The following is a 24,166-nucleotide window of genomic DNA, read 5'->3' on the forward strand; positions in this document are numbered from 1 at the left end:
ATTAGAACACCTGTGGTAGAGACGGGGCGCTGCCAAGGGCCGAGAAGGTGACGCAGGGGGCGGCGGAACTAGGGACGAGCAGCCCGACTGCTCAGGCCACAGGCAGTTTTTGGGGCCATGGTCTTCTGGAGTGTAAGAGAAGTGCAAATCGAGAGTGAGCAGCACTTGCACAGCTCCCTGCGGGCCTCTCTGCATGAGGACGCCTGTGATTTTGACAAAAATTTCAAAACCACAGCACATTCTAACTGCCCTCTGGGCACCTCTGTCTTGTCTTAGATTCTACTGAGCTGCCCAAGCGCCTCAGCCTCGACAGCTCGTCCTCCCTGGAGTCTCTGGCCTCCGCCCAGTCTGTCTCCAATGCCCTGCCCTTGAGCTACCAGCACCCGCCCTTCTCCCCCACCGGCGCCGACAGCATCGCCTCTGACGCCATCTCCGTGTACAGCCTGAGCTCCATCGCCTCCTCCATGAGCTTCGTCTCCAAGCCCGAGGCCGGGTCGGAGGCGGGGGGCGCCCGCGGCCGGCAGGACTACGACCGGCCCAAGAACGCCTACCCTCCGCGCTCCACTCTGCCCCGGGGCCCGCTGTGCCCCCAGCCGCGCCCTGCGGGGAGCAAGGAGGAGGAGGAGTATGAGGGCTTCTCCATCATCAGCACCGAGCCCCTGGCGGCCTACCAGGAAAGCAGGCAGGCGCACGCCTCACCAGATCACAAGCTGGCCCGAGTCGGGGCGGCTGGAGGTGTCCAGGTTTCTGTGAGCTCCAAGGGGAGCATGAGCACCCCGAATTCTCCAGTGAAGATGACTCTGATCCCCAGCCCCAACTCCCCCTTCCAAAAGGTCGGAAAACTGGCCAGTTCAGATACGGGAGAATCAGACCAGTCCAGCACAGAAACGGACAGCACCGTCAAGTCCCAAGAAGAAAGCAGCCCCAAGCTAGATCCGCAGGAGCTGGCCCAGAAGATTCTGGAGGAGACGCAGAGTCACCTCCTGGCTGTGGAGCGCCTCCAGAGGGGCGGCGGCCCGGCCGGCAGGAGCTGCAGCCCCGAGGACCGGCCCGCCGCGCCCGGCGGCACCCCCGGCTTCAGGGCGTCCGAGACCAGCGCCTTCAGCAGGCCGGCCCCCTGCCACCCCAAGAGCCAGGCGTCGCCGGCCCCCGCCCCCGCGAGACCAAAGCCCCCCGCCAGGAGCTCGTCGCTCCCCCAGGTGAGCTCCGGGCACAGCAGCCCCGCGGCCCCCGAGTCCGCCAAGGGCAGCCCCGGCCTGCGCGGCGGCCCCGCGCCCGGCGCCGACCCCCAGACCTCGCTGCCCGACCAGCCTCTCTTTAAACTCAAGTATCCCAGCTCCCCGTACAGCGCCCACATTTCCAAGTCCCCCCGGAACGCGTCCCCAAGCTCAGGCCAGCAGTCTCCCGCCGGGAGCGCGCCGTCCCCCGCCCTGTCCTACTCCTCGGCCGGTTCTGCGCGCTCCAGCCCCGCCGACGCCCCCGACGGCGACAAGCCGAGGACGGCGGCGGTGGACGAGAAGGTGCAGGCCGTGCACAACCTGAAGATGTTCTGGCAGAGCGCGCCCCCGCACCCCGCGGGCCCCGCCAAGGCCCTGCGCGGCGCCCCTGGCACGATGACCTCCAGGAGGGACGTCCTCAGCCTGCTGAACTTGTCGCCGCGGCACAAGAAGGAGGAGGGCGCGGACAAGCTGGAGCTGCAGGAGCTGCCGCCGCGGCCGCCCGCCGCGCCCCCGAGGGCGCCCCCCAACGGCCACTGGCGCACGGGGCCCTCGGCGCTGAGCGCGCTGCCGCCCGCGCCCGCCGCGCGCCCTCTGAGGCTGCCGTCCGGGAACGGCTACAAGTTTCTGTCGCCGGGAAGATTCTTTCCCTCCTCCAAATGCTAAGGCGTCCTGTCCCGCGGACCCCGCGCCCGGTGCAGGGCCCGGTGCAGCGCCGCAGAGGGACGCCGGCGCCTCCCGGGCGCGCTCTCGGCTGGCGGGGTCCTTCTCCACCTTGGGCTCCCTGCTCTCAGCTTTGCTGTGATTCCCCAGCAGGACTTTTGTACAGAAACGGTCATGGTTCTGGGGTGGGGAGAGGAAAGGGAGCACATATTTTGCTAAGAGGTAGATGTGCAGTACCTTTTATACACAGAAATACAAACAGAGCTTTTTTTAAGGCTTTCAGGTGCTGGTTGGGGGTGGGATGTATGAAATCTAAGTTGAATTCTACACGAAAGTGCACATCAGCCAAAAAAAAATGGTTTTTAAAATGCCAATGATTTGCCATTAAACTGTAGCGATTTTTGGGCTTACGATTATCGTGACATCACAATAGCAATGCAATAATTCACATTTCAGCAGTGCTTCCATCCTGAACTCTGCTCTGCTCCACCTAGCTCTACAAATGTCCTTGGGGCCCCACTGTCAACCAAACTTGAATTTTCTTAAAAATTTTATGTAACTCTTCTCCAGGCATTTTAGAACTATGCAATTGTGATTTAAAATGCAACTTTGTGCTTTTAAAACATTATTGACCTTTTTTGTATGTGGATAAACAACCTGGTTTTATTATCAATAGTACTTTGCATTTATAGCTATTATTTTTAAAAGCTCAAATTTTTTAAAATGTCAAATTTTGAATAGTCATCAATAAGTAATTATCAAGTTTGGGGGGGAGGGAAAGGTTGAAATTATTCAGTTTCCTTGTAAGTGTATTAAAAAAAAAAAAAAATCTCACAGCTAACTCGACTTAACCAGAATGGAATTTCCAGCTCCTATTCCCTTCAGCAGCTACTTAATTTTATTCTTTTCCCATCTCCAGGCCTCAAACACCTCTCCTCTCTAAATCTGTTCCCAGGCTCTCACAGCCCAGGAACCCCATGTCTGCTGCCCCAGGCACCCTCACCTGAGCCGGGACCAGCCCGCTCCCGTCCCACAGCACCCTGTCCTGTGCGCAGCCTGAGAAGCAGGGGGCCTTATGCTGGGATTTACATCCCAGTCATTGATGAGCAGGGAAACAGCCATTCCTGAAAGTGCTGTCCTAGACAAGGCTGGGCGTCCCCTCCAGCGTGCCGGCTTCCTGAGTTGTTGCCAGCTAGGCCGAGACAAAAGATCGCCTAGGTAGGGGTGAGCATTAACCTAGGAAGAAATGAAATGCTAAAAATCATACTAGTGCTAACTTTAGTTGGGGAATTTAAATAGACCGCTTTTACATAATTTGAAAACGAAGACCCTGCTGCCCTCTCCACACAGGGGTGTCACCAAGAGGTGAGCAACCGCATACCCACATTGCATGGAGTGGACGGGAGAGGCCGGGAAGGAGGGGCTCGAACAGTAAGACCTCACGTAGAGCTTTTATGTGAGGTCCTGCCCAAGGACCTTCTAAACATGCCTGACCGTGCGCCCTGCTCCTCGGTGTACCCTGGAGAGAGGAGAGGACCCTATTCAGTGCGTTCCTCTCCTGAGCTACGTCGTGGTTTTTGCCTTTGACCCAAAAGCCATACTGGTGAAAGCAGACAATTAGGATGTCCCATTCTAGGCCTGACCCCAACACTGGAAGACAAATACTTTATAAAGAAGCAAGCACTTATGAGGTGTTTTAAGTCAGTAGGGGGAAAAAAAAACCGGTAATGAAGTATCAGAGTAGCAAACGAAAGCGAGTTTATAGCACTGTGCATTTAGCAAAATCAGGTCCTCAGCAACAAAAACTAAACCTCAATTTCTGAATCCCTATGTAGGTAGTTAGGCTGTTCCTTTCTCAGCAATCTCAGCCTCTTTCCCAAGTGCCAAGGAGCCCCGGAGGACAGGCCTGGGGTCTGTGCTCCCCGTGTGAGTGCACCCATTTGCCCACCTCCGGTACACGCCCCCTCCGCCACCCAGACCGCTTCCCGTGCTTGTGCTTACCGAGCCAGCGAGGAGGTCTCAGTCAACCCCAACTTGGTTTTAGTCCTAATTACATTGTTGTTTTAGGTTTCATGTTGAAAAACCAAATGGTGTGTTTTTGTTTTTGTTTTTTGTCCTAGATAGAAAAGAAGGTTCAATGAAAGAAAGCAAACATGACAAAATAATAGGACCAATCTCAAAATCACTGTAGAGTTGCCACCTCTTTATGTTTACTGTCAGTCTTGGTGTTTTCTTGATGAGTGAAATGGATGTAAAATCAAAGTAATTTTTCCGGCTCCAACCCCTGAAAAAAATATATGCACTTAATAATTACGTGAGACTGTGTAAGTCACAGATACCTTTGTGTAGATCGGGGGTTGGCAGACCATGACCCATGGGCTAAATCCGGTCAGAGGCCTGGTTTTTTATAGCCATGAGATAGGAATGGATTTTACAGGTTTAAAAAGTTATGTAAGTACCTGCATCATACTCTTGATTTTGCCTCTTGGCCCACCAAGCCTAAATTACCTAATACCTGACCTTTTAAGAAAAAGTTTGCTGACTCCTGGTGTAGGGGACGGACAACACAATTAGAATGTTTTGTGTCTACAGTCTAGGGAAAGTGAGTGTCAAGTTGTGGATAAAATTGGCATGCATGGAACCCCTGAGCCATGTGGATAGAAGCAAATAACTCCTGCATAGTCCATGGCTCTTTGCTCCACTTGGAATGAGCCATGAATGTGGGTAAAATTTACAAAAAAAAAAAAGAAAAAAAAGAAAAAAGAAAAAAAAACCCTTTTCCTCACTATATGCAGATAGCATTGGACATATTTCTTTTTCAGCTCAGGAAACTGGAATGCCCTGCCCCTATTCTGCTCCATCAGATGCAAGTACACTGATCACAAGCAATAAAATCTCCCTCTCCTAGAAACCTTGGTATGACCACAAAGCAACGTAGTAGATCCTATCCTAATTCTCACCAGTGAACTGCTCGACTGCTTCACTGATTTTAACTAAATCAAAGTACCAAAACAAAGCTGTAAAACTTACATTTTGAACCACATTAGTGTGTAGTGAAATGAAAATATTCTCACCTCCATCCTGTTTGAAAAATGTCATGGTCCACCCTGATACTCGCTGGGTCTCAGCAGGAGACAAGGTGCTGCACACACTGTCCTCATCCGCTTATGCTGTTCCAGTGAATCTCAGCAGGTGGTCACTGGAGCAAGTCCCCAGTAAGGCGCCTGTCCCACCGCGTCCCACCGCCTCCCACCGCCTCCCACGGTCACTTTGCTGGTTTCAGTTCAGTTTGGAAAAAATACCACGCAACACTCTGGTTGCTTTTAGTAAGTAGGCAGAGGGTGAAAATTGCATAATTTTCATCATATATTTTGTTGTTTTATCTAAAATGACTGTAACACATGTGGTTTGTAACTGGGCCCCCGTTTGTAACAGATCTTTCAAAGATGTTCCATGTAAGGACACATGCGGTTACCTCTCCCTCCTCAGACGCCTTCCCCACTTGGCACTCACCCCCCTTGTATGCAGTGTTAGCCATCTTTGGCCTATGTGGACATTTTTTGTAAATTACAGTTTCCAGATGGCATTAAACTTTTTATATTACGAAATTTACCATGTAAAAAGAACTTCATATTTTTATTGAGATTGTTAAGGCACTTGGCCTTCCTTTGTGATTTCAGTGTCTATTAAAGCATGAATTCCCTCAGTTTTAAGTGCTGTATCTGAATCACTCTCTGTACACGTTCCACACTTCTAGGTTTCTTTGCTGTACACAGAACAGTCAGTCATGTGTCCTTAATGAGTGGTATGTTCATCTGGGGTCTCCTCCCTAGACATACACCACGGCCTCATGTTTGCCGGGAGGAGAACCCAAGAGAGTGCACAGCAGAGCCGACCTTGCACGCAGGCTTCTGCAGCTCTGAGGCACGGGGCACCTGCGGGTGGGTGGTGACTTAGAATGCCTCTGATCTGTAGTCATAGTTGGAGGGTCAGAAAATTCCACAGTTGTGTAAGCATGCTGACAAAACGGGTTCATTACTGCCAGATCTCTGTAACTAAAGAAACTCCAAAGGAAGTATTCCAGAAAGAAGGAAAACAATCCTACCTGTAAAAGTCCGAGACGCATGAAGGAATCCTGGACAAAGAACTAAGTGAATGTGACTAAATTAAAAACAAATACGGATTGTATAAAAAGTAACATCTTGGGAGGCCTGGAGGGCTGAGTGGGTTAAGTGTCTGCCTTCTGTTCAGGTCATGATCCCAGGGTCCTGGGATGGAGCCCCACATCGGGCTCCTCGCTCAGTGGGGAGCCTGCTTCTGCTGCCTCTGCCTGCTACTCCACCACCGCTTGTGCTCTCTCTCCAAATAAATAAAATCTTTGAAAAAAACCCTAACATCTCATTTGAGTGGCAATAAAAAATTAAAATACTGGACATTATATATCAAACAAGGAAGTGTTATAGGTTGTCTAGGAAGAGAAGAATAGATTATTTTTAGTGTAAGTTAAATACATCAAAACACACAAATAGAAGGTTATATCAAACTAGTTCGTGGAGGAAAAAATGCTTTTAAAAACTTGATCTAAAGGGATAAAGAGGAAATAAACTATTTTTAAAAGCAGTACAAATACAGTATGAAGGATTACTAGTAATTATAAATGTAATCAAATGAACTAAACAAAAAGGAGAATGATGATGGAAATATGCCACATGCTCTTTAAAAAACAATATGCCTCTTTGGGCGGTGGGGGCGGGGGGACAAAGCTAACAAAGCATAAGGCCCAATGGTTGACAACAAAAGGATCAACAAAACAAAGTAAAAAGCACTAGTAAAAACAAAGGAAGATCTATTTTCTAATGTTAAAAAGCCTTAGCAGAAGGGCAAAATTCTAAATTTGTATGGAGCTACTCCTATATATCATTTCAAAAATTGATAAGTAAAAATTGGCAGAACTACAAGTTTGGAAGGTTACATTATTATTATTTAAAGATTGATTGATTGATTGATTTTAGAGAGTGAGGGGGGAGGGGCAATGGGAGAGGGAGAGAATCTAAAGCAAACTCCATGGTAGCACAGAGCCCAACCCAGGGCTCGATCCCCCAACCCTGAGATCATGACCTGAGCCGAAATCTAGCCGGCTGCTTAACCAACTGAGCAGCCCAGGCACCCCAAGACTACACTATTATAATGGGAGATCTCACCTTCTCCTCTCAATTTATCGACAGATGAAGGATACGATGCAGCAAGCATATGGTAGACTTAAACAATTCAGCAAACAGGCTTGTGAAATGGAGCTGCAGAGAACCCGGTCTCTGACAGGAATCTACATTCTTCCCAAGCACACGTGGAATACATTAGGAAACTGATCCTGTGCAGGCCTGTAAAGTCTTAGCAAATACTGAGGAATCAATATCACAGAACAGTACAATTCAGTTAGCACTAATAACAAGGAGATGATAGATGCTTCCAGTCACTTAGATATTTTTAAATGCTACTAAACATACAAACCATAGAAGTGCTCATAAAAGAAATGAGAAAATACTGCATATCTAAACTGATAGATGTCTCCAGAGGCACCCTAGGTGTTTGTGGGTTTTACTTTTATTAACAACAGAAATGTTTCTTATTTGTTCAAGACCGGAATTCAGGGGCATCTGGGTGGCTCAGGGGTTGAGCATCTGCCTTTGGCTCAGGTCGTGATCCTGGGGTCTTGGGATCGAGTCCCGCATTGGGCTCCCAGAGGGAGCCTGCTTCTCCCTCTGCCTGTGTTTCTGCCTTTCTCTGTGTCTGTCATGAATAAATAAATAAAATCTTAAAAAAAAAAAAAAAAAGACCAGAAGTTCACACAGTGGGACCACAAACAATCTCATTTTCACCCAATAAAGTAAAATACATACTTTTATTTCTGCTTCCGTGCTTGCAGGAATATGTAAGTTATAGAATAGCTTAGAAATAAAATTAATTTAAAATCCCCTAAAAATTGGTGGGATGCAGTTAAAGTGGCATTTAAAAGAAAAACTTGTAGCCCTACATGATTATATTCACAGGTAATATTCAAAATATGTACCTGTGCAATCCCCAACCAATAAGGAGGGGTGCCAACCTATGCAGCTGGGGCGATGATATGCACAAGCGTATGTTAGGAAAGAATACCACTACCCAGCTAGATGACCAACCCAAGAAGTCATCAAAAGATAAACCCGGAGAAAAAAGAAGAAAGGGAATAAGAACAGTGAGAAACTGAAAAGCAATATAAAAGATCAAGAAGGGCAAAACTTGCAAAAAAGATAAAATGCACTAATTTCTAGGGACTGATCACCTGTGTGAACATGTATATCTGTGAGAGAGATGAAAAAAGAAAAGAAAAAGGAAGAAAAAGTGGATATAGCTAAAAGTGCAACAGAGATTAAAAAATAAAATACTATGAACAATTTTGTGGCAATACATGTGAAAATGCAAAGTGGTACCTAATATGTTTAGGCACACACATATGGGTGGCCAAGGAACCTAGAAACGCAGGGACCAGTGGATGTGACCGCAGGGCAGTGGTGCTGTCCTCGGGGAGAGAAGCCATGGTGGCGGTCAGGACACAAGGGGCTCCGGCTACACGGTGCCGTGCCACACGCCACACAGCTCTGCTCACTCCTGTCTGCGTGCTCCTTCATAAGGAACTTCAGAAGGAGCAGAAAGTATTATTGGCTACTGTACAACAATTATTTATTAATCAGATTCTCTCAACTTTTAGGAAAACCATTAATAAAAGTTCTGGTGCAAGAAGGAAAAGAAAAAGAAGCCAAAGCCCATGAAGCTCAAATGGCAATCGCACCCCCTTGCCTTTTACCGGCCTCTTTCAAAACCACACAGGCCCAGATGGTTTTTACATGTGTCCCAGCAACTCTCCGGGGCCAGAACATCTCTTACCTTTTCAAATTGTTTAAGGAAATATAAAAAATAAGAAAAGATAGTCAAATCATTTCGTGATGGCATTCTCAGTTCTCAGGTCAACAGATCATGTATGAAAAGAAAAGGATAGGCCCATTTCATTTATGAATCCAGACATAAATCTCAATAAAATACTGGCCATTAAATCCCTGTGTTCTTTAAAAGTAGGAAGACAAGCTGAAAGTGCTTCTATGTATTGGTTACTGGAGCATGAATCTTTGCTGATTGATGAACACGCACATGGTAATCCCAAGGGGCCAGAGCTCTGAGCCTAAGGGCATCTGCAAACACACTCACATATGAAAACCAATAACCATTAGACTATGGAGAATACAAGTCTGCTGAGACCTGGAGAGGCTGGATTCTATGGCTCACATTGTAGTTAAACAAGAAGCAAATCTATTCTACTCCTCTTATAAGAACAATGAAATATGTATAAAATCCTTTTTCTTAGAGGCAGAGTGGGACAGAGGGAGAGAGGGAGTCTTCAGCAGACTTCACACCCAGCACAGAGCCCAACCTGGAGCTCGATCTCGTGACCCTGAGATCAGGACTTGAGCTGCAACCAAGAGTTGGACGCTTAGCCGACTAAGCCACCCAGGCACCCCGGTGTAAAGGAAGCATTCCTAAATCTAAGCATTCCAGCATTCCTTAAGAACTATGTCCTGTATTACTGTTGAAATAGAGATTGACTTGAGTACAATAACCTACAGAGTAAATCTAAGATCTACACAAGGATTTAGGAGCACAATAGTGTGGTCCCTATTACCTTAGGAAACACAATTTATGTTTTCTGTTACTGCTGAAAACTCTGAATATTCAATTGTGGAATGTACGTTTTGTTAGATGCTTTCCTGGAAGGAGAGAATGGCCCTTAATGAGGATTTGGCGATGTGCTTGAGGACCTTCGCTGACAGCTAATGCAAAGACAGGTACAAGCAGGACTGCTCGTAGCCACTGCAGCTTTTTCTCAATATTAGTATTCTAAGACTTTACTTATAGTTGCTTTGTTTTGTTGTTTTTTAACCTCAGAATTTCTGGGCACGGACCGCAGCTTGGTACCTTCCTCAGTTTAAAGCTTTTCTTACATGCACACTTACGGTCTCTAATAATACTATATAATGGTAAACAGCAGGGAACTGACAGGCTAATGCTGCATCCACTCCAGCAAATGAGGTCAGAACATCTGGATTCAAACACATTAAAAGGACAAGTTAGCATTAAGGAAGCATTTTGCCTCTCAACTGAATTTGTATCCAATCTCAAGATATTTGTTAAATTTGTAGCAACTGTGCGTTTGGGCCTCAGAGAATAATAATATTCTTAAATATATAAATATTCTCAATATATTTATATTAAATAAAACGTTTTAAAATTCTGAAATAGCTTTAAATCATAGTGGTAGAACTCTGAAGTCTACCCTCCTTGCTAACTGGGACAGGTAAGTGAATTTGAATTCTGATTTGCCTTGACAGCATTTTGCCAAAAGTCTAATTTTTTTTTCATATACAGAGCTTTCTGAAGTACAGCATTTATTGAACCAAAAATGCAAAAGTAAATTAAAATTAATAAAAAATCAGTTCCTATCTATTATTTCAAAAGTCATTCATTCTACAAGTATTTGCTGAGGGTCGTGATAAAGAATGTAGCCAGTAAAAAATAAATAAATTGAAAGTTAAAAGAGATGTTTGAAAGTCCATAAAATAAAGCTTGTGTGCTTCACTTAATTAGATACCATTCTTTCCTGGATCATACACAATCCAAATACCCTGCTGTATAAAAATGCCCCCACTCCAAGGAAGGAGTCTAGCTGCCAAGGCCCAAGCAGGGCGGCCAATCTCGTGGGAGGTCAGAGCCTTAGAGGAAGTCCCCACAATCAGATTCCTTTTCTTACTAATTCAGTCCAGCCCTAGATCAGGTCCTTGCAGCCACAGCCAGCCACAAGGGGATGATGTAACTGTGGTCCGTGGGGTCAGGATGGCTGAGTGCACGCAGCCAGAGTCACTGAGGTGCAAAAACTATGAGTGAGTAGAGGAGGCTGGGAGCAGAGAAGGGAGAAAGGAACAGACGCAAAGACACCGTGGAAGCACAGAAAAGTCCCTGAGGGAGACACGTTCCAGGCCACTCTACATACAGTTCCATGTTCAGTTCTTTCCCATTTGGGGTAACTTGAATGGGATCTCTTTTCTTTTTCTATCAACAGCCTGTGGATGTTGATATCTGTGGATGCTTGAACTTATGGAATAATAAAATCAAGTTAAAAGAGGATCAGGGAGGAGTACCTGGGTGGCTCAGTGGTTGAGCATCTGCCTTCAGCTCAAGGAGTGATCCTGGGGCCCTGGGATCGAGCCCCACAGTGGGGTCCCCGCAGGGAGCCTACATTTTCCTCTGCCTGTATCTCTGCCTCTGTGTCTCTCATGAATAAAGAAATAAGATCTTTAAAAAAAAAAAAAAAAGTGGAACATGGAAAGAGGCTGCAGAGTCAGGGAAACTGACAAACTGAAGACAGAAGGGATAGTAAAGGAGTTAAGACGTGTATGAAATAGAAGAACACACAAAATAGGGAAGTCTGAGACCATACAGTACTTCTCTGTGGTTCTGGATGCTTAGATGTAAATAAATAATAGAATCAATCAGAATAGGAGTCCCACGTACCTTCTAATGACTCACGCTGCCCTGCCCCTATTACTGTCAGGGGAGAGCCACTGGGGCCTTCTCCCCGCCCAACACCTCCACTTGCTAGCCCCATCTCACTTGCCTACCCAGAACCAGTGTGTCAGTAATCCTCCCTTCCTGCTGAGACTCTTCCTCGCAAATGAATTACTACTATCAGCACATTAACATGCTGTCGTCTCTCCAATTTAACCCCATATCCCCATCCAGTAAACACAGCATTTCTCTGCTCCTCTTTAAGAACAAAAAGCTTACTATTTTTTTGTCATTGTTGGTGTCACCAATTCTACTCCTCTTCTCTCTTGAGCCACCCCTTGAATCGAGACTTTGCCCCCAGTACAAGATCAATGGCTGATTCATGTTGCAAAATCTATGTCAATTCTTTGTAATGCAGTACAAAGGATACAGCATCACTTACAAGGTAGTCTGAAAAGTTGAATCTGCATTTAATTAAGGTTTTAAATGTATGTGTATCACTTTCAATTTACCGCAAATACAGATTATTAGAACAAGTTACACAACATCATGAGAAAATGATAAGGTGAATCTAGAAGGTGGGGCCACCCAACCACTCCACATGGAGCTTTTCAATACAACTCCGTGAAATATGAAAAATCTGTGGTATCCAATACAGCAGCCACTAGACACATGTGGCTATTGAACAATCAAAATACAATGTGCCTGAGGATCTGAATTTTTATCTTAATATAATCTTAATTTAGTCATATGTGTAAACAAGCCAATATTATAAAGAAAAAAATAGAGGCTAGGGACTTTTCAAGAATAAAAGAATTTTAAGAGACATCATAACCGAATGTAAATACAATTGTATTTCTATAAACTAGCAACAAACATTGGAAAATAAAACCAGTTCTGCTTACCACTACATCAATAAACATAAAATAATCAACTAAGACACATTGCACTATCTAGTTAAAATGGGCACAGTTTATAATATGTAAAATATAACTCAGTAAAGTTGTTGAAAAAAAGAGATAAAATTTAACAAGAGAGAAGACTTCTACACTGAAAGCCTCAAAACACATCTGAGAAAAAGTAAGGCATAAATTGGGAGAGATACTATGTTCATGGATGTGATACTTAATATTGTTAAGACATTAATTCTCCCCAAACTTACCTATAGAATCGACACAATTGCAACCAAAGTATTGGCAGGAAAAAAATTCTTTGCAGACTTTTTATCAGAAACTGACAAGTTACATCTAAAACTTATCTGTCAATGAAAAGAATCTAGGAAAGTCAAAACAAACTTGAAGACGGTGACTTCAAAATTTACTTTAAAGCTACAGTAAGTAAGACTGTATGGTTTCCGCATATAAACAAGCAGATTAATGGACAGAATCATAAATACATGGAGAGAAAAGACCTTGACATACATGGTCAACTGATTTTCAGGAAAGGATGCCAAGGTAATGGCAAAGAACAGTATTTTCAAAATATGGTACTGAAACAAATATGTAGAAAAACAAGCCCTCAACAATGACCTTAAACCATACTCAAAAATTAATTTAAAATGGATCATAAACCTAGACATAAAATGATAAAACTTTGTACATTGGAGAGTACCTCTGATCCTGAGTCAGGCAAAGATTTCTTAAGAAATGAAAAGCACAGGATGCCTGGATAGCTCAGTAGTTGAGCATCTGCCTTTGGTTCAGATTGTGATCCCGGGGTCCTGGGATTGAGTCCTGCATTGGGCTCCCCACAGGGAGCCTGCTTCTTCCTCTGCCTGTATCTCTGTCTCTTTCTGAGTACATCTCATGAATACATAAAATTTAAACAAAAAAAAACAAAAAACAAAAGCAGTAACCATAAGAGAAAAAGTTAATAAATAAGAATCTGTCAAAATTAAAGCTTTCTGCTCTTCAAGATATCACTAAGAAAGTGAGAAGGCAAGTGCATCCTAGAAGAAGATATTCATGGTAATTTGCATCTAGGAATGCAAACTACAATCAAAATGAAGAAACCCTTCTCACATTTAGAATGGCTACATTAAAAAGATGGGCCACACCAAATGCTGGTGAGTATACAGAACCAGAATTATTGTGCCTTGTTGGTGGGAGTGTAGAATGATACAATCACTTTGGGAAACTGTTCAGCAGTTTCTCATAAAACCTAACATACACCCATCCAATCCTATGTCTAAGTATTTGCTGATGAGAAAGGAAAAGAGAAGACTACAGAGACTCATATAAGAATGCTCATGGTTGCCTTAATCATAGTAGCCCCCAAATGGAAGAAACCCAAGTGGTTATCAGCAGCTGAATGGATAGACAAGTTGTGACAGAGTCATACAATGGAATATTCTATAACAACAAGGAGGACTGAAATGAGGTACGCAACACGAAAGATTATCAGAAACATTATGTTGAGCAAAAGTAGTCAAGTACCAATGAGGCCATACTGTGATTCCATTTTTATGAAGTCCTAGGATAGTCAAAACCAATGCAAATCAAAAGAGTGGCTGTCTCCGGGAAGAAAAGGGAATTGACTTGAAAGGGGCAAGACAGAGCTTTCTGGGGTGATGGAACCCTCCTATATCTAGAATGGAGTGTTGATTACAGAAGTGCATCCATTTGTCAAAATTCCTTAAACTGTACCCTTAAAATGTATACATTTTAGTGTGTGCAAATTACATAAAAGCCCTAGAAGGGGCTTGGGGAGGGTAGTTGGATAGAACTTAACAGGCTTATTCTAAATTTTAAGATTTTATTTATTTATCTGAAAGAGAGAGCGCGCGCATAAGCATAAGCAGGGGGAGCGGCAGGCAGAGAGAGAGGGAGAAGCAGGCTCCTAGCAGAGCACGGAGTCTTATGTGGGACTCGACCCCAGGACCCTGGGATCACAACCTAAGCCAAGGCAGATGCTTAACTGATGGAACCACCCAGGTGCCCCAGGCTGATTCTAAATTTTATATGGAAATCCAAAGGGGCTGAGAATATCCAAGGCAGTCTAGAAAAGGAAGAAGGCCAAGAAGTTCTGCTACCAGAAATTAAGCTCCATTTTAAAGCCATAATAATTAAGACAATTAGTGCAAGGACAGACAGATGGATGACACATCATAGAAAGTCCAGAAACAGACCCATACACATGATTTATGAAAAAAGGACACTGTAGTAGAGAAAGAATGGACTTTTCAATAAATGGAACTGGGTCAATTGGGTATAAATATTTTCAAAAAAATCAATCTTGACCTCTACATACTACACACAAGTATCAATTCTTGGTGGACTGTACCACCAATTGCAAAAGGTCAAAGTAAAAAGCAGAAAATCCAGGGAAAATATTAAGAAAACCCGAGAGGGGCACCTAGTGGCTCAGGGGTTGAACATCTGCCTTTGGCTCAGGTTGTGATTCTGGGTACCAAGATTGTGTCCCACATTGGGCTCCCTACGGGGAGCCTGCTTCTCCCTCTGCCTATGTCTCTGCCTCTCTCTGTGTCTCTCATGAATAAATACATAAAATCTTAAAAAAAAAGAAAAGAAAAAGAAAACACAAGAGACAATCTCCATGATCTGGAGGTAGACAAATGTTTCTTACACAGGATATAAAAAGTAACAACTATAAAGGAAGTATTTGATAAATCATACTATCAACTACAGAATGAACAAATCAACAGTGGTGTATTCATACAGTGGAATACTGCACAGCGACCACGTGTAACAACATGAGTAAATGTCTCAAATAAAATGATGACCCAAAGAAGCCAGAGGGAATACACAGCATATATTTCCACTTACATTAATTTCAAAAACTAGGGATCCCTGGGTGGCGCAGCGGTTTAGTGCCTGCCTTTGGCCCAGGGCGCGATCCTGGAGACCCGGGATCGAATCCCATGTCGGGCTCCCGGTGCATGGAGCCTGCTTCTCCCTCTGCCTGTGTCTCTGCCTCTCTCTCTCTCTCTCTCTCTCTGTGACTATCATAAATAAATTTAAAAAAAAATTAAAAAAAATTTTCAAAAACTAGCAAAACACATGTATGAACATGGTGTTCAAAGTTAGGATATTGTTTATACCTGTGGTGGGAGACTTGGACTTGCTTGCTTGGTAAGAATTCATTGCGTCATACAATCATGATTTGTTACTTTTCTGTAGGTGTGTAATACATCAACATGTATAAAGTTAAAACAAAAACACCTGATTTTTCTCCCCAGTATTCTTCCCTCTGAAATCTTCTGCATTTCAGTAAAATGGCAACTCCATCCAGTTGTTCAGGACAAAATCTGCGAGGCCATGCTCAACTTTTCCCTTCCTTTGACTCACCACACATGATCCACTACAAACTGCTGGCCCAGACATCCCTGCCACCCGCTGGCTGACCCTGTCATCTCTCACCTAGACTACTGTAATGGTCTCCTCACTGGTCTCTCCCAGTCCCACCAGACTTCTTCCTTTCAGGCTGACCTACACATGACAGCCACAGCAACCACTTGTAAAGCATATGGTGGCTCACTTCACCTAGTGCTCCAAAGCCTTCAAAGCCAAAGGTCTTCTATTATGTCCATGCCCTGCTCTGGGATATGGTCCCAAAACTCTCCTCACTGCCCAGGTCACTCCAGCCAGAGACCTTCTTACTACTTCTTGGATGTGCCAAACACATTCTCGCTCCAGGCCCTTGGCACAGGTCATCTTCTCTGATATCCACATGGCTGACTCACCACTCCCTTCAGCTTTCTGCTCTGATGTTATTCCTCAGAGGCCTTTCCTGACAACTTCTTTAAGTTTTAAATTCCAGTTAGTTAACACAGTGTTCTTTTTAATGGACGAACAATATTCTGTTGTGTGTGTATGTGTATGTATGTATGTGTGTATATATATATATATATATATATATACCACATCTTCTTTACCCATTCATTAGTTGATGGGACACTTGGGCTACTTCCATATCTTGGCTATTGTAGATAACGCTGCAAGAAACAACAGGTGTTGGCAAGGATGTGGAGGAAGGGAAGCCTTCTTTGCAAACTGGTGCAGCTATTCTGTAAAACAGCATAGAGGTTCCTCAAAAAGTTAAAAATGGAGCTACCATATGATCCAGCAATCACAGTACTGAGTACCCAAAGAAAACAACACTAATCCAAAGGAGTACATGCACCCCGATGTTTACAATGGCATTGTTTACGACTCCCTGGTAGTTTTTAAAAGATTCTTTGCAATCATGTTCAATCTCTTTTAGTCCAGCTTTAGTTTTCCTCATCATTCTTACTATTACATGGTAATATATTAAATGATACTAGTTCATTGTCTGTAAGGTCCATTAAGACAGGTATTTTTGGTCTATAGATAATATATCCCCACTACCTACAACAGTGCCTAGCACATATATATATATATTTTTTTTTTACTGAGTGTTGTTGAATTACTAAATATAATGAAAGAGATACTGAACCTTGATGCAGAAAGTCATAAAGCTATACCAGGAAGACATTAAAAAGATGGATCCTGTTCATGGATAGGAAGCCTGAATATCATAAAGGGTCAATTATCCAAAAATCAGTCTAAGTCTAATTAGGTATAAGTCTAATTAAAATCCTGAGCTTTTCATAAAATCTAACAAGATTGGGATCCCTGGGTGGCTCAGCAGTTTGGCGCCTGCCTTTGGCCCAGGGTGCGATCCTGGAGTCCCGGGATCGAGTCCTGTGTCGGGCTCCCGGCATGGAGCCTGCTTCTCCCTCTGCCTGTGTCTCTGCTTCTCTCTCTATGTCTATCATGAATAAATAAATAAATCTTTAAAAAAAATCTAACAAGATTATCCCAAAGTCCACATGGCAGTACACAGCACTCAGAACAGCCCGATGGTATGAGGAAGGGTGTGCGCATGTGCAGGAGAGGACGGCTGCTCTACCCCATAAGGGGCCTGGTGACCATGAATCTCCGCCAGGATGCCTGCAGACGATTCATACCATCATGGCCCTTTGCTGCTCTCCTCTATCTCACAGGGATGGATGTCTAGGAGCTACGCCTCCCTGGACTCTGCCAGCAGCTTCCTAGTTAGCCTCTCAATGAAAGGGAGCCTCACTATACACCTCACTATACACCGTGAGGGCAGATGCATGACAGACTTCAGCAGATGTAAAATTTTGCAGCATCATTAAGGTGTATTTTTGCAAATCACTAGCCTAAGTAGCATTGACAGCTGATTATTGCCAGAGATTTTCTGTGTTTTCACCACCTTTCTGATGCCCTAAAAGTTAGTGGCAAATCTGACAGGTAGCAGTCACTTCCTGTGCCTTTATTCCTCCAGTCCTGCCACTGGTCTTATAAGCACCCATTTCTCTACTGTACATCCATCTGTTCTTGCTCAAAATACTTAAGAGTGGTTTGTTTTCCTGACTGGACCCTATCTGAATGAAAAGCTATGATAAACAAAGTAGTGTGACTATGATTAACACAAACAGACAACCAGATGAATGTAGCAGAAAGCTCACATATATGTGGGGACTTGATATTTACAGAAGTAAACTACAGAACAGTGGGAAAAACATGAACTATTCATTACATATTGCTAGGACCCACTGCATAAGAAATACCGATTTCAAAAGAAGAAACAGGACACCTGGCTGGGTCAGTCAGTAAAGTGTGCAACTCTTGATCTCAGGGTTTTGAGTTCAAGCCCCACAGTGGGTGTGGAGATTACTTAAAATCAGAGAGAGAGAGACAGAAAGAAAGAGAGATAGACAGACAAAGGAAAAAAAAAAAAAAAAGAAACTGGATCCTTTCTCCTTACCACACACAAAAAATCAATTTCAGGTGAATTAAAGCCTTAATGTGAAGAATAACTTTTGTCAAGACTTACAGAACATTTTTAGTATTTCAGTGTAAGAAGAGATTTCACGAAAGACATGCAAAAAAACATAAACCATAAAGGAAACTAATTTCTCTGCTCCAAAAAGCATCTTAAGCGCTCTCTCTCTCTCTCTCTCTCTCTTCTGTCTCAAAACATTCAGAACAAAAGCCTGAGGTGGTTCTGAGTAAGGTGGGGTTAGGTTTAGGGTAGCCCAGGGAGGGATAAGAGTCTGGTCAGGGTGAGGAGGGCGACACTGAGGATGGGAAGGTGGCACAGGTATCAGAGAACAGGCTGGGTGAGGAAGATGTCCACGTGGAGGAGTGGCAAGAATGGCTCCATGTGGGGTACTGGGGCGTGAGTGGGTGAGTGGAGCATCCATTAGGGAAGTGGTAGTAGAAGTGATGGTGGCAAGGGGGACAGTGGGACTGAGCAAATACACAAATATATTAAGGATAAGAGGAGTCAGGTTTCTCATGGTTGGAGTTACAAATATCGAAAACTAGAATGAGCACTCTATGGTGTTGGATGGAAATTGGAATCACTGATGTAACTCATGTTTTACATCTACAGACTGATGTATCTATCAGCTGATGAATCAATCAACTGAAAGACATATTTATTCCCTAGTTCTGACTGGGAGGCTCTGACAGCAGCAACACCTTCATGGAATGAAAACCCTAACACTCAGATACTGGCTTCTAAATACTAGACTCCCCTCAAAGAAACCAGAGCTCCTTGGAAAATGGCTGATTCTAGGCTGATTTTCAGAATGTGTGGGACACGTCAAAAGTGCACAGATGACAACTTTAGGGGCTTCCAATGGCCACATCAAGTACAATCTGAGTATCACAATAAATAACATTAGTAACAAATCATAACCCCTTTAATAAAATGGAAAATTGTGTCCATACAGAATGTACAAAAAATGAATAAATTGAAAGTTAATGAGGAATACGATAGTCTCTATCTGTAGTAATATTTTGGGTTTTTTTGCCTTGTTTTTTTGCTTTGTTTTGTTTTTTTCTTCCTGAGATTTTCCACGTTACTTCTTACCATGCTATGCTCTCCTCTACACCTTGGAACATAATGGTATAATTGTGGTTTCAATGTCCTTGTTTCTTTAATTCTATCATCTGTGCCATTTCCTGTCAGTTTTGAATGAGCTTTCTTCTTATTAGGGTCGTATTTTACTACTCTACATCCCTGGTTATTATTGATTAGATGCTGGACATTGTAATTTTTACATTGTAGGTGCTGGGGTTTGGGGAGGGGGTAGAGTTTTCCTGTAAATATTTTTGCACTTTGTTCTGGGACAGCATTAGGTTACTTGGAAACAGTTTTATCTTTTCAGGGCTTGCTTTTAATCTTCGTTAGGTTAGGACCAGAGCAGCCTGTAGTCCAAGACTAATTCAGCAATACCACTGAGGTGACTGTCTTGAGAACCCTACCTAATGCCATGTATCATGAGGTTTCTAAACTCTGGCTGTTGGGAACATAAACTATTCCTATTCTCATCCTTGTGAGCTCTACAAATGGTACTGTCTGTTCATTATGGTGGTTTTTGTGTAGTTTCTCATAAACTTGTCAGAGACTTGAGGAGAACTCTTTGCCTATCTCCAGAGCTCTGTTTTTCTTTCTCCTTTCTGCTACTCTGTTCTGTGAACTCTAGCCATTGACCTCCCCAAATCCTCAACCTCAACTCACAGAGACCACTAAGCTTTAAATGAGTTTCCCTTACCTGTGATGAGGTCTGGAAACTCTCTAGGCAATCACGGGGCTCACCTGAAGGGTCAATATTCAGCACTGTCTAGCATCTGACATCTCAAAACTACTGTTTCCCATATTCTGTTAGATTTCTGTTATTGTTTAAGACTGCAGCTGTGATCGTATAGTGGTTAGTACTCTGCGTTGTGTTTAAGACTGCAGGGTAAGTCTGGACCCTGTTATCCTGTCATGGCTGAGAAGTGGATGTGGAGCATGGGGTATTTACATTGTTTCAAAGGAACTCTCCACAAAATATTTTCCAATTACAAAGAGAAAGAGACTAACTTTACATAGAAAAGCCTGGCAGACATCATTTTAATGAAGTGACCAAAACAAACATCATCAAAAATGGGACAAATTGGAATCATGTGCCATTGTATAACAATGGTCCTTAACTGGATACACTGAGAAGATCACAGCTTTACTTCTGTGATATTCTTGCCAAAGCTGAACCTAATCATGAGGAAACATCAGAAAAACTCAAACTGAAAGACATTCTACAACACAATTGACCTGTGAACTGTGTAAACATTTTGGAAATTAATTGGTAACAACTATAAAAGATGTTTATAGCCTATGACTTAGCAATCTGACTTCTAAGTACATAATTCTAAAGAAATTGATACATATGCACAAGAAGAAACCTATTGGAACATCCATATGGTATTATTATACCAGAATGTGAAAATCAACTTAAATACCCACCAAGAAGAGAATGCTGAAATGCATAGCACTCGGAAAGAATGAACGAAAGCTGCACATACCAACATGCATAAATCCCATCAACAATGATGAGTAAAAATAATCTATTACAGACATGAATGGGAATTATGACAGCAGATTTACAGGGTGGGTAGGAAGAGGAAATAGGATCTGGAATATGCCAGCAGTTTCAAATGTATTTATAATGTTTCATTTCCTAGGATAAAGGGCATACACAGGTTTTCATTATGTTATTCTTTTTACCTTTCTTTAAAATTGAAAACCTTTTTTATTGAAAATTGTTGCTAATCTAAGTTGGCAACATTTTCATCCAAAGAAGTTAAAATAAAACATTGCTAAAATGGATCCATTTATCATGGGTTTTCTGGAAAATGTACTCATAAGGAAGTTGGACACAGGTACTATCAGATAACTTCATCAGATTAACAAATAATTCCCAAAACATCCAGCTAATTTTGACAGCAAGGTTATTGGTTTGATTTAGAACCTGTCCAAGTTGATAACTGTCCAGATTTGAATAACTGACAAAGCTTTATCATAACTTGAAAGGTTGAGTAGGATGGCCATTATCAAACAGTACTGATGAGTAATAGTATATAGGATATTTACTATGTGGCTGTAGACAGCTATACACATTCAACTTCATCATAAAATATAAAATAACTTGCCAAGTGAAAGTTGTATTTTTAATCAGGAGTCATGGACACAGATCAGATGAGTGTACAGGGTAAGAGAACACGTTACAGTTTACAGTTTCCTATCAAAAGTAATAAGGTAGAGTTGTTCCTTTCATAATCTGTGGACAAAAACAATTGAAAAGTAAAAAATTCCTCTGGACTGGACATGTAGGCTTAAGAATGGTTACTTTCAGGGCACCTGGGTGGCTCTGCCTTGGGCTCAGGTTGTGATCCTGGGTCCCGGGATTGAGCCCCACATTGGAGGCCCTGCTCAATAGGGAGCCTGCTTCTCCCTCTCTCTCTGCCCCTCACCCCTGCTCTCTCTCCCTTTCTCTCAAATAAACAAAGAAATAATCTTTAAAAAAAAGAAGAATGCTTACTTTCACGGTAATCTTGAAAAAAAAAAAAAAAGCCAGCAAAAGTGGTTATATGTACAGGTTCCTAAAATGCTAATGACTTCACAACTGAATAGATACCAGATTGCTTTCTGAGATCATCCTAATCCCCGACCCTCTATACCCCATTCCTACCCAGATCCTAACACAGAGAACTGCTTTGTGGCTTTTCAAACTTCCAAAATTTACAGAAGGATGTTGCCATTTCTACCAAAGGATATGTTTTGGATACATCATTCTGGCTACAAAACAGCATCTGGCATTTAGCATATTCCTTTTGAAAAATAAGTTGCAAACAATGGCTTTTTTCTTTGAAAATTTGTTTTTTGTTTAAATATATTTTTAAAGATTTTATTTATTTATTCATGAGCAACACAGAGAGAGAGACAGAGAGAGAGGCAGAGACACAGGCAGAAGGAGAAGCAGGCTCCATGCAGGGAGCCTGAGGTGGAACTTGATCCCAGGTCTCCAGGATCACACCCCGGGCTGCAGGCGGCGCCAAACCGCTGCGCCACTGGGGCTGCCCTCTTTGAAAATTTGTAATCAAAGAATTCTTTGGAAAGATAACCCACATGCAGTAAGATTTGCATAATGCCTTCCATAAATCATGAAAGATCTGTTTTTATATTTATATTAATTTGGATACTTGTTAAATCCCACATGCAGAAAGCACACATATGCAGAAGAGCATATATATGCTCTTCAACTTCCAAAAGATTTTGAAAGGCTGTAAATGAAAGCACAGAATAAAATCCATAGATACAAAAGAGTCAAGTAATGAGGAGGGTGAAGGAAGAAAATGAGTTACACTAGAGAGTTTTATCAGTCTGCGATCAGTCACACAAAACTTCTTCCCAAGGGCTCCTCTAAGTCAGGATGGTGTAAAGCAGCAGACACAGGCAGAAAGTTTCATTTAGAGACTCTGAGTCGATGCAGGCAGAAAGTGGCAATACTCTCCATCCTCTAGGACTTGGCTTGTGACCTACACCATGCTCCATCTCGAGGCTTCCACCAGCAGCCCCAATAACAAGGAACAATCAAGTGACTCCTCCGCACAAAAGGCCAGAGCTTTTAACATTGCTCTCTATCACCTTTTCTTCATCTTTTTTTTTTTTTTTTTGCATAACTAAGGTGGCTTTGGGAGAACTTCTAGAAAACATAACTGGGGAGTCCCTGCATCCTTGAGACCACAGACTTGGTCGCTAAGTCACAGAGAGTAGTCTCGCCACAGCCAAGTTTTGCTGGTCACAGCAGTGCACTAAATGCTGGACATTTGTCAGGAGCTTGAGGATCAAAAGGTTACTGAACATTTCCCACTTAAAACTTCCTAGACTTTCTGTTCTGGCTTTTTCCTCTCTCCCTTGCTGTGCTCTGAACTCCAGGCAGAGGATTTTATGTTTATTGTAGAATGAACCGATAAAGGGAAATGGTGGAACTGGGAGGACTTTCTGTTAACGTGACTCATAAACTTTAATGGTTTATTACCCTGAAAGACATCCAATTACCACAGCTCTAATATCTTGCTAATCTTGTATTAAGTTTTTTTAAAGGGCAAAATGTCAATGAATAGTAGTATCTCTACTTTCCATTTTCTGAAAATTAAGCTGAATCTTAAAATGATATCATGAAAGTAAAATGCTTAACTCATCAGATTAGAGTATGGTTAACACATAAACATTTTCCTACTATTATTTTCCAAGTTAACTTAGAATTCCCCTTTCAACACATCATATCATAGAATGATTTGTCAACAAGAATATTCAGCATGACTTAAGGAAACATTAACATATTCTAAATTTCTTAATGTGACAAGCACTCTGCATTTGCTGGTCCACAGGTAACATAAAGCAGAAATGTTACTTAAACTTAGAGAATTTTTTCCTCAGTTGATCATGGAAGAGAGGTAACATTGCCCTTTGAAATAATAACTGGCTACTTTTTGTCAAATTATATTTATAAATGCATCTGTAGAAAGATAAAGTATAACCAAATCAGCATGATGTTACCTCAAGTCTGATTTTTGTCAACTAATTCTAAATCATAATTATGCCTAAAAATTGACAATGGATGAGTATTTTTCTCTAAAATTTCTCTAGCACAACCAAGCACAAAGTAGTGGTTCTAGAGGTTGGATTTATTATAACTAAATGAAATAAATTTGCAATTTTCCTCAATATTCCCTAAAGGTAAAGAATGAGAATTTACACTTGGAATTACTTCTAGGTTATTATGTTTCTAACACAGTAAATTGGCCAATAGAAGCAGTACCCTCTACTAATACCTAACAAAAAAATTGTTTCTC

At 42.6% G+C, this 24,166-nt stretch overlaps 1 protein-coding gene across 3 annotated transcripts in view; it reads left to right on the top strand.

The window, feature by feature from the left end:
* The window catches only part of TTC28 (tetratricopeptide repeat domain 28), a 616,175-nt gene extending 614,286 nt beyond the window's left edge, over nucleotides 1–1,889 (top strand). For all 3 annotated transcript variants that reach the window (XM_041728768.1, XM_041728769.1, XM_041728770.1), the window contains one exon: nucleotides 277–1,889. In XM_041728768.1, the coding sequence (XP_041584702.1) occupies nucleotides 277–1,883 (1,607 nt within the window). In that variant the 3' untranslated portion in view covers nucleotides 1,884–1,889. The remainder of the gene's footprint in view (nucleotides 1–276) is intronic.
* Nucleotides 1,890–24,166: the final 22,277 nt, after the last annotated feature.

The sequence above is a fragment of the Vulpes lagopus genome, chromosome 14 (assembly GCF_018345385.1).
Source record: "Vulpes lagopus strain Blue_001 chromosome 14, ASM1834538v1, whole genome shotgun sequence".
In the NCBI taxonomy this organism is placed as follows: domain Eukaryota; kingdom Metazoa; phylum Chordata; class Mammalia; order Carnivora; family Canidae; genus Vulpes; species Vulpes lagopus.